Source organism: Solanum lycopersicum, chromosome 1 (genome assembly GCF_036512215.1).
Source record: "Solanum lycopersicum chromosome 1, SLM_r2.1".
Lineage (NCBI taxonomy): Eukaryota > Viridiplantae > Streptophyta > Magnoliopsida > Solanales > Solanaceae > Solanum > Solanum lycopersicum.
This window is the reverse complement of record NC_090800.1, coordinates 49,972,640-49,984,802: the sequence shown is the minus strand read 5'-3', so window position 1 is coordinate 49,984,802 and position 12,163 is coordinate 49,972,640. Positions and strand designations below refer to the sequence as shown.

At 34.1% G+C, this 12,163-nt stretch overlaps 1 protein-coding gene across 1 annotated transcript; it reads right to left on the bottom strand.

Moving 5' to 3' along the window:
- Positions 1-943: 943 nt before the first annotated feature.
- Positions 944-2,884, bottom strand: LOC101263934 (L-ascorbate oxidase homolog). The gene has a single exon (XM_004229014.5). The coding sequence runs from the start codon at positions 2,728-2,730 to the stop codon at positions 1,066-1,068; it is 1,665 nt and encodes a 554-aa protein (XP_004229062.1). The 5' UTR covers positions 2,731-2,884; the 3' UTR covers positions 944-1,065.
- Positions 2,885-12,163: the final 9,279 nt, after the last annotated feature.

Genomic DNA, 12,163 nt, shown 5'->3' with positions numbered 1-12,163 from the left:
CTTGTTAAGAAAGGATTAAAATAATGAAGCCATCAAAACTAAATTTTCAATTCTTACTTTTGCTACTAAGTAATCCTTTTTTGAAACTATTACTAAACCACCCTACTACTTGTATTACTCCTATAAATGCTTCCATACAATCCTTTCCTTAAATAAAACAAAACAGAAAAATATACTACCACACAACATACAGTTTTTATATATAGGCCTAGGGGTGTATAAACAAGCTATAATTAAGTAGAAAATCACGTTGCAATCATTAAACAACAAATTTTTGATAGTCTTGCTAATTTCGAAAGCACGCAAAATATAAGGATTTTGTTCTATCGCATAGATGGGGTTGGAACTGTCTCTAAGCAGAGATGGAAAATTAAGATGAACTAATAAATAAACGGAATTTTTAACCGAACAAAACCATTATATAAAACAATTTATCAAAGTAATACATTTTTTTAAAATTTTACAAAACTCGTATAAACGTATTTTACGGTAACGTTTTAGGATATATTTTATTTTTAAAAAAACTAACAGCATTAGGTTGATATACGTTACTTTAAGTAACGTTTTACTTCTAAAACGTTTTTTTCAGTAACATTTTACTCTTAAAACATTACTATGAGTAACATTTTAGGAGTAAAACGTTACTGTGAGTAACGTATATCAATCTGACGCCATCAACTTTTAAAAAATAAAAGATATCCTAAAACGTTACTGTAGAATACGTTGATACTAGTTTTGTAAAATTTTAGAAAAACATATTATTTTGTTGAATGACTTTATATAATGACTTAGTTTGGTCAAAACCTTAATAAATTGTAAAGAGTAGGATCAGAAGCCGACTTTAGTTTTTTCATATGGATCAAGATAATGAATTTATTAATGTTTTGGTGTTTGAGTTCAAATAATATGATGAAGGAGTAGGAGAGAAACGAAAAATGCATAATTTTGAAAGAAAGAAAAAACTTTTTATTCATTATTTTTTGGGGGGAAGGAAAACAAATACATGGAATCCATTAATAGTTAAGCCGTCCCCTTTATTATTAGATAGAAAGAGAAGAGATTCAATTAAGCCTTGTATGGAGCTGGGAGGGGCATGCCCTTGACAACACCGCAGAGAGGATGGTTATCAGGGAGGTTGTATTCATCTCTCAAGGAGCGGCTTGGTGAGAGAACGCTGAAGTACATTTGCTCTCCCAAATAAGTCTTCTCCCACATCTCTGACCTCAAGTTCCACATTCCTGCATTGTCAAATGTCAACATTATTGCTGCCCATGAGTTTGGATACACCTGGATGTTGTTCCTGCTTGTTGCGTCCACTAAGTTGTAGTTCTTTCTCTTCTCAGCGCTCCACCTCCCTGGCTCAACAGCTACTGCAAAGAAGGAATATCCATCAAGGTGATATGTCCTGATGCTCTTCTCGTGGTTCTCAAAGATGATCTCCACAAAGTTACGGTAGGTGGTGTTTTTCACATTTGGGGCAACAGTTAGCTTGCTTGGGTCAGCTGGGGCTTCATCAGCCATGAGATCATACTTGAAACTCTTATCGGCAGCTCCAAAGTACTCTACAAGCTTCAATGGAGTTTCGGTATCTGAGTGAGAGATGCCGTTCAAACCATATCTAAGCTTACCATTTACTTGGCCCATAGAGTTGACAATCTTGATGGTGCGGGTGATGTTTATCTGTCCGTAATGGTAGGAACCCTGAGGGTTGGGACGGGCAGCGCTAGCGGTCAAGTTCCATCTGAAGGAGCGGAACTGGTTCATGGACCAGGCAATGCCTTCAGTGTTGTCTGGTGGGGATGCTGGGAGCTCAGGAGATGCTGGGCCCTTTCCATTGGCATAACGGATGATGGCCACAGAGGAGAGTTCTTGCTTCAAGAATCTGCTTGAAACGACCAAGTAATAGTCCTTGGGCTCCTGATTAGCAGTCACCAATACTGAGAGGCACTGACCAACATGGATATCCAATGAATCGTAGATGTTTTGTACGGTGTGGGATCCCTCTAGCTCGACTAATTTCATTGGGTGACCTTGTAATCTAACGTTGACTGAGGACCTCATGCCAAGGTTACAGAATCTGTACCTATAGGTCTTGCCAGCCTCCATGGTAAAGAGTGGCTCTTTTGCCTCTCCAACCTTAGCAGACTTACCATTGATGATGATGCCATCAGGTCTGCCAACGGTGTGTCCACCATCCAAGACCTTTTTCAAAGTCTTGTGGCCCTTGTTGTACCAATCACCGACAAAGACATTGTACTCATCGGCAGGATTGTCGAAAGGAACAGGGATGAGAGCACGACTGTGGACATTGATGGCACCATAACCACCTGCTGCTCGGTGCAAAGCTGTGGTAGGGAAGTAGTAGTAGCTACCAATCTGGTCCTTGACCTGGAATCGGTAAGTAAAATTTTGACCAGGCATGATTGGGCACATGGTTCCTGGGGTACCATCTTGCCATGAGTTCTTCCTATGTTGGACACCATTCCAGGTAAATAGGAATGGCTCATCCAAATTATTGAAGACATTGACGACAATGTTGTTGTTGGAGGTACAATTAATTCTAGGCCCAGGGAACTGGCCATTGATGAGAATACCTTGTTGTGGCACGCCCAATGGAGAGACTGTGCCATAGGTAACGTTCCAGTTAAAGTAGAGGTAAGGGTCCTCAGCTATTACCCCTACTGAGAGGCAAAGTAGCAAAGCCACAACTGTCACTTTACCACTCCCCATGACGATGCTTCTTTTTTTTTCTATTTTTGATCACTCTAGTAATTTTTTTGGGAGTTTTATATATTTTTACTCTCACAAGAAGAAGAGGTCAGGCTTCTTCTTCTTTTTTTTATTAGTTCTTCTTCCTGCTAGAGCTTGCACTATTAACCATCTCCATCATCGCCTTTTATATTAAAAATTATACCTTTCACAACCCTATGTTTATTACCGAAATAATCTCCCTTCCTCCCATTTCATTGTTGGCCTAGTCTTTCTCGCCTTCCTTTCAGCATAACCACTTTTAATTCCTCCTTATTTTCTATTTTCTCTTTTTGTTTTTTTTACTTGGTGCAGGATCCACACACACTTTTTATGTTATAATTATAATATAATGCACAATTATTTATTTAATCTTCTTTTATTTCAGTTAAAACTTTTGCTAAATAAAAGGATCGCTGGTTTCATTCCATATTTTTCTTAAAAACCAAGGATCAAAGTTGAAGATAAAAAGTTCAAAATAATTAGTTATATGTAACAGTGCCCTCACATTTAGAAACTCATGCACATAGACGTGTGCATACTTCGCTATAAACCGAATTATCATATTAAAATAAAAAAATTGACATCACAGCTTTAATATTGCTGCACATTTAAAAAGATCATATTCAATATGGCTTGACATTACAAAAAAAAAAGAAAAAAAAAGGAACACCATACAATCAATAGATATTATTATAGTATTATTATTATTAATCAAATCATATCATATCATATATCAAATAATTACTAACATATATAATAGTATATCATCATATCATTCTAAGGGTCTGTTTGGAAAGTCACATGGTAAATGAAATTGGTGTAATTACTAGGCTAGTAATAACATTGTTTTGTAATTATATTGACATGTTTGGTTGCTAGTTGCTACATTGTAATTACACTTGTAGACAATAAAATTCGTGTTGAGAAAACAATAATAAAAAACGGAAAATTATAGCAACAATCGATTTATTATTTCAAGTGCGAGTGTTACAATCGCTATGATTCCTCTGAATTCGCCTTTTCAAATTTCAAGGAATTTAAAGTTTGATCTTGAACATGGGATATATCTTGATCTTGATTTTGATCTTGGACTTGAACTTGAACTTGATCTTGGAATTGAACTTTATCTTGATCTTGGCTTTCTATTTGAATTCAAGGGCTTGGAGCTTGATCTTGAATCCGGTTGTCTTGATCTTGATTGTTCTTGAACTTAATCTTCGACTTGAACTTGGACTTGGACTTGATCTTGATCTTGACTTGAACTTTATCTTGATCTTGATTTTCTTGTTGAATTCAAGGGCTTGGAGCTTGATCTTGATCGTTCTTAAACTTATACTTGGACTTGATCTTGATTTTGACTTGAACTTATCTTGATCTTGAATCCGGTAGTCTTGATCTTTATCGTTCTTGACTTGATTTTGAACTTGATCTTGGACTTGAACTTATACTTGGAATTGATCTTGATATTGACTTAAACTTTATCCTGATCTTGACTTTCTAGTTGAATTCAAGGGCTTGGAGTTTGATCTTGGATTCGGTGGTCGTGATCTTGATCGTTCTTGAACTTGTTGAATTTAATCTTGCACTTCAACTAGTACTTGGACTTGATCTTGATCTTGACATGAACTTTATCTTGATCTTGACTTTCTAGTTGAATTCAAGGGCTTGGAGCTTGATCTTGAATTCAGTGTTCTTGATATCGATCGTTCTTGAACTTGATCGTGACTTCTTCAAATCTTGAACTTGAACACTTGTATTATTGAATCCTTGAATTCTTGAACTTGTAGAAAAATTTATGACTTTTGAATCACGAGCTTGATCGAGCTTCTTGTTTAGAATTCTTGGATCTCTTTTCTGAATTATGAGACCCCTATTTATAGTTTTAGAATAGAGAAGTTGGGATTGGAACATGACTCCTTTCGGTGAATCAGTTTTAAGTGAAATATCATATGAGCTTTATGGAGAGGGCTTTTGTTAAATTCATATTTATTTGAATTTAAATAATTAAATCAATTATATTAATCCATAATATTTATTTAGACTTACATATTCATTAATTTAATATAATCCGAAAAACTTTATAAATTTATATTCAATAAATTTTAAGTGACTACAAATGCCCCCTTCTTTAAGTCTTGTCGAGACATTTTATATTTCAAAGACTATTCTTGAAGAATTTGAAGACTTCAACTTGGATACTTGGAGATTTTGAAGACTTCATCTTGAATAAATTTATTCATAAGGGTTTACCCCCATTGAGTCACTACCATTCGGTGCAAGTCTGAAGTTTTATGAATGATTGCCCATAGCTTTAACTCATACAACAGATCAAGTGTGAACATTTGGTTTTTTTGACCCTCATTCAATTGAACTTAGAATATGGTTCTAAGTGCCTAGGTACCTCAATGAAGAGGATCAAGTCACAATGTAGTTCTTGAGGAGTGACTGATCTTTTGCTGTGTTGTATCCCGTTTATACTCTTGTGGGCCAGGAGTGACATGCATTTTGGGCTCGTATCTTAAGGAGCATATTTACTCGAAGATTTAGCTCAAATTTAAAGAGCTTTATGATATACCGTTTAGACTCATGTCTCAAGGAGCATTTTAACTCGATGATTCAACTAAAACTTGAAGATTTAAGGGATATACATTTTGCTCGTGTTTCAAGGAGCATTTCAACTTGAAGATTTAACTCAAACTTGAAGATTTATGAGACATACATTTTAATCTCGTATTATGATGAGCATTTCAACTTGAAAATTTTACTCTAACTTGAGATTTAAGTATCATACAGTTTAGGCTCGTATTTCAAGGAGCATTTCAACTTGAAGATTTAACTCAAACTTGAAGATTTAAGTGAGATACAGTTAAGCTCATGTTTCAAGGAGAACTTCAACTTGAAGATTTAACTCAAACTTTAAGATTTAAGTGCCATACATTTTAAGCTCGTATTTCAAGGATCATTTCAACTTGAAGATTCAAGTGATATACAATTTAAGCTCGTGTTTCAAGGAGCATTCAAACATAGAGATTTAAGTCAAACTTTAATATTTAAGCGATATAAAGTTTAAGCTCGTGTTTCAAGGAGCATTTCAACTTGAAGACATATAATTTAAACTCGTATTTCAAGGATCATTGTAACTTGGAGTTTAAGCTCATGCGTTAAGGAGAGTCTAGATATGCATTGGCTCTTCAAAGTCATCTTTTGATGCAGACTTGCCCCCATTTTGGAGTTCTTCTAGATCTTCATCTTCATGTGGTTCATAGACAGGAGATTCATGATCTTCTCTTAAAGTGATGCTTAATTCCATGTCATGTGCACGAGTTGCTAACTCTTCAAATGTATTGAGATTTAATCCTTGCAAAATGTAGTGAAGACTCCAGTTCATACCTTGGATGCACATTTCAATACTAGAAATTTAACTAACAACTGACTCATCTTTACCTTGAAGAGCCTTTGTAAGTTCCATTGTACTAACGACACGTCTCGTGCTATAGAAACGATTAAGGAACTCTTGCTCTAATCGCTCCCAACTGTCTATAAAATTAGGTTTAAAATCTGTGTACCAATCAAAGGAATTTTCTCTAATTTCTCGAACTAACTCTTTAACAAGCTAATCATCATACGTTCCAGCAGCATTGCAGGTCTCTATAAAGTGCGGTATATGTTGTTTGGGATTTCTTTTGTCATCAAATTTTTGAAGCTTAGGAGGTTGATAACCCTTAGACATTTTCAAGTTATCAATCCTTTTATGTATATGGCTTTGCATATATTGGAAAAAATTTGAATGAAGACTCAAATTTTTCTTCCATGACCTCTACAATAATGTTTTTTAATTGATCAATTGGAATCAAACCTTCAACTGAGATATGAATCATTTTGATCTTTGTTTGCTTTAAACAAGACTCTCATTCGTCTTGTATTTTAGAAAGCTTCAAAGGTGATTGAGTTGATCTGTTTTCAATCATTTTATCCATCTTATTTGTTAGCTTAGAAAGCTAAAGCATCTTGTTCGTGTGCACACTTTGTCAAGCCTTCAATTGCTTTGGTTAAGATTGCTAGTTGTTCTTCTATAGTGAAAGACATTTGATATTCTTAAAGTTTAAATGAGATGTAGAGATTGTCCCACATGGCATGACTGAATTTGTAGACGATAAAATTTGCGTCGAGAAAACAATAATCAAGAACGGAAAATTATAGGAACAATAGATTTATTATTTCAAGTGGGAGTGTTACAATCTTTATGATTCCTCAGAATTTGCCTTTTCAAATATAATTTCAAGGGATTAAAGTTTGATCTTGATCTTGGGATTTATCTTGATCTTGATCTTGGACTTGAACTTGAACTTGGACATGATCTTGATCTTGGACTTGAACTTTATTTTGATCTTGACTTTCTAGTTGAATTCAAGGGCTTGGAGATTGATCTTGAATTCGGTGGTGTTTTTCTTGATTGTTCTTGAACTTAATCTTCGACTTGAACTTGGACTTGGACTTGGAATTGATCTTGACTTGAACTTTATCTTTATTTTGACTTTCTAGTTGAATTCAAGGGCTTGGAGCTTGATCTTGAACCCGGTGGTCTTGACCTTGATGGTTTTTAAACTGGATCTTTAACTTGAACTTATACTTGGACTTGATCTTGATCTTGACTTAAACTTTATCTTGATCTTGAATCCGGTAGTATTGATCTTGATCGTTCTTGAACTTGATCTTGGACTTGAACTTTTACTTGCACTTGATCTTGATCTTGACTTGAATTTTATCTTGATCTTGAATTCGGTGGTCTTAATCTTGAGCATTCTTGAACTTGTTGAACTTGAAATTATAATTGGACTTGATCTTGATCTTGACTTGAACTTTATCTTGATCTTGCTTTCTAGTTGAATTCAAGGGCTTGGACCTTGATCTTGATTTTTCTTGAATTTAATCTTCGGCTTGAAGTTGGACTTGGACTTGATCTTTACTTGAACTTTATCTTGATCTTGAATTTCTAGTTGAATTTAAGGGCTTGGAGCTTGATCTTGAATCCAATGGTCTTGATCATGATCATTATTGAACTTTATCTTGAACTTGATCGTGGACTTGAAGTTAAACTTGTACTTGATCTTGCTCTTGACTTGAACTTTATCTTGATCTTGAATCTAGTAGTCTTGAAATTGATCGTTCTTGAACTTGATTTTGAACTTGATCTTGGACTTGAACTTATACTTGGACTTTATCTTACTCTTGACTTGAGCTTTATCTTGATCTTGACTTTCTAGTTGAATTCAAGGGCTTGGAGATTGATCTTGAATTCGGTGGTCTTGATCTCGATCGTTCTTGAACTTGTTGAACTTTATCTTTGACTTGAACTTATACTTGGACTTGATCTTGCTCTTGACCTGAATTGTATCTTGATCTTGACTTTCTTGTTGAATTCAAGAGCTTGGAGTTTGATCTTGAATTCGGTGGTCTTTATCTTGATCGTTCTTGAACTTGGTCTTGACTTCTTCAAATCTTGAACTTGAACACTTGAATTCATGAATCCTTGAACTTGTAGAGAAATTTATGGCTTTTGATCCACAAGCTTTCTCTATCTTCTTGTTTAGAATTCTAGGTTCATTTTTTCTGAATTATGAGACCCTTATTTATAGTTTTAGAATAGACAAATTGCGATTGGAACGGGACTCCCTTTGGCCAATCAGAATTAAGTGAAATATCATATGGACTTTATGGAGCGGACTTCAATTAAATTCATATTTATCAAAATTTAAATAATTAAATCAATCATATTAATTCATAATATTTATTTGGAATAATATATTCATTAATTTAATATAATTCGAACAACTTTATAATTTAAATTTAATAAATTTTAAGTGACTAAAAATGCCCACTTCTTTAAGTCTTGTTAAGATATTTTATCTTTCAAAGAGCAGTCTTGAAGAATTTGAAGACTCAACTTGGATACCTGGAGATTCTGAACACTTCATCTTGAATCAATTTATATATAAGGGTTTGCCCCCATTGAGTCACCACCATTCGGTTTAAGTCTGAATTTTATGAATGATTACTCATAGGCTTAACTCTTACAACAGATCAAGTGTGAACATTTGTTTTTTTTGACACTCATGCAACTAAACTTAGGATATGGTTCTAAGTGCCTACGTACCTCAATGAAGAGGATCAAGTTACAACGTAGTTCTGGAGGAAAGAGTGATTTTTTGTTGTGTTGTACACAGTTTATACTCTTGCTGGCCTGGAGTGACATTCAATTTAGAATTGTACCTTAAGGAATATTTTAACTCAAATATTTAGATCAAACTTAAATAGCTTGATGATATAAAGTTTAGATTTGTGTCTCAAGAAGCATTTTAACTCGATGATTCAACTCAAACTTGAAGATATAAGGGACATACAATTTAAGCTCGTGTTTCAAGGAGCCTTTCAACTTGAAGATTTAACTCAAATTTGATAATTTAAGTAACATATAGTTTAAGCTCGCGTTTGAATGGAATTTCAACTTAAGATTTAATTCTAACTTGAAGATTTACGTGACATATAGTTTAAGCTCGTATTTCAAGGATCATTTCAACTTCAAGATTTAACTCAAACTTGAATATTTAACTGACATACAGTTTAAGCTCATCTTTAAAGGAGCATCTCAACTTGAAGATTTAACTCAAAATTTAAGATTTAAGCTCCATACAGTTTAAGCTCGTATCTCAAGGAGAATTTCAACTTGAATATTCAAGTGATATATAGTTTAAGCTCGTGTTTCAAGGAGCATTTCAACTTGAAGATTTAAGTCAAATTTAAGATTTAAGCGACATACAGTTTAAGCTCGTGTTTCAAAGAGCATTTCAAAATGAAGGCATACGGTTTAAGCGCTTGTTTCAAAGAGCATTATAACTTGCAATTTAAGCTCATGCGTTAAGGAGTGTCAAGATATGCATTGACTCTTCAAAGTCATATTATGATGCAGACTTGCCCCCATTTTGGAGTTCTTCTATATCTTCATCTTCATGAGGTTCATCGACACGAAATTGTTTATTATCTCTTAAAGTCTTGCTTAATTTCATTTCATGTGCACAAGTTGCTAACTCTTCGAGAATATTGGGATTTAATCCTTGCACAATGTAGTGTAGACCCCAATTCATACCTTCGATGCACATTTCAATACTAGAAATTTCACTAAGGAGATCTTGCAGTTGAAGCTTAGACTTCTCCAGCGATTGATAAAGTCAAAAATGGACTGATCTTTACCTTTACGAGATTTTGTAAGTTTCATCGTACTAACGACACGTCCCGTGCTATAGAAACAATTAAGGAACTCTTGCTCTAATTGCTCCCAACTATCTATAGAATTAGGTTCAAAATTTGTGTACCAACAAAGAAATTTTCTGTGAGTGATCGAACGAACTCTTTGACAAGATAATCACCATACGTCCCAGCAGCATTTCAAGTCTCAATAAAGTGCGCTATATGTTGTTCGGGATTTCATTTTCCATCAAATTTTTTAAGCTTACGAGGTTGATAACCTTCAGACATTTTCAAGTTATCAATCCTTTGTGTATATGACGTTTCATATATTAGAGAAAATTGGAATGAAGACTCATATATTTGTCTTCCATGGCCTCTAAGTTATTGTTATTTAGTTGATCAATTGGAATCAAACCTTCAATTGAGATATGAATCTTTCTGATCTTTGTTTTCTTAACGAAAGACTCTCCTTCGTTTTGAACTTTAGAAAGCTTCAAAGGTGATTGACTTGATCTTTTTTCAATTATATTATCCATCTTATTTGTTAGGTTGGAAAGTATAGCATCTTATTAGTGTGCGCACTTATTATAGCCTTCAATTGCGTTGGTTAAGCTTGCTAGTTGTTCTTCTATGGTGGAATTATTTTGATATTCTTCGATTCTTGAAAAGTTGAGATGAGAGGTAGAGATTGTCCCACTGGGCATGCCTAAATTTGTAGGCAATAAAATTCGTGGCTAGAAAATAATAATCAAGAACGAAAAATTACAGCAATAATCGATTAATTATTTTAAGTGCGAATGTTACAATCTCGATGATTATTCTGAATTCACCTTTTCAAATATAATTTCAAGGGATTTAAAGTTTGATCTTGAACAAGGGATTTATCTTTATCCTGATCTTGATCTTTGACTTGAACTTGAACTTGGACTCAATCTTGATCTTGGACTTAAACTTTATCTTGATCTTGAATTTCTAGTTGAATTCAAGGGCTTGGACCTTGATCTTGAATCCGGTGGTCTTGATCTTGATTTTTCTTGAACTTAATCTTCAGCTTGAAGTTGGACTTGGACTTGATCTTTACTTGAACTTTATCTTTATTTTGACTTTCTAGTTGAATTTAAGGGCTTGGAGCTTGATCTTGAATCTGGTGGTCTTGATCTTGATCGTTCTTGAACTTTATCTTGAACTTGATCGTGGTCTTGAAGTTATACTTGTACTTGATCTTTCTCTTGACTTGAACTTTATTTTGATCTTGAATCTGGTAGTCTTGAAATCGACCGTTCTTGGACTTGATTTTGAACTTGAAATTATACTTAGACTTGATGTTGCTCTAGACTTGAGCTTTATCTTGATCTTGACTTTCTAGTTGAATTCAAGGGCTGGGAGCTTGATATTGAATTCGGTGGTCTTGATCTCAATCGTTCTTGAACTTTTTAAACTTGATCTTTGACTTGAACTGATACTTGGACTTAATCTTGATCTTGGTCTGAACTTTATCTTGATCTTGACTTTCTTGTTGAATTTAAGGTCTTGGATCTTAATCTTGAATTCGGTGGTCTTGATCTTGATCGTGACTTCTTCAAATCTTGAACTTGAACACTTGAATCCTTGAACTTGTAGAGAAATTTATGGATTTTGATCCACGAGCTTTGTCTATCTTCTTTTTTAGAATTCTTGGCTCTCTTTTCTTAATTATGAGACCCTATTTATAGTTTTAGAATAGAGGAGTTGCAATCGGAATAGGACTCTCTTCGGCCATTCAGATTTATGTGAAATATCATGTGGGCTTTATGGAGAGGGCTTTAATTAAATTCATATTTATCTGAATTTAAATAATTAAATCAATCCTATTAATCCATAATGTTTATTTGGACTAATATATTTATTAATTTAATATAATCCGAACAACTTTATAAATTTATATTGAACAAATTTTAAGTGACTACAAATGCCCCCTTCTTTAAGTCTTGTTGAGATATTTTGTCTCTCAAAGACTAATCTTGAAGAATTTTAATGCTTGAACTTGGATACTTAGAGATTTTGAATACTTCATCTTGAATCAATTTATTCATAAGGGTTTGCCCCCATCGAGCCACCACCATTTGGTGCAAGTCTGAAGTTTTATGAATAGTTACTCATAGCTTTAACTCATACAACAAATCAAGTG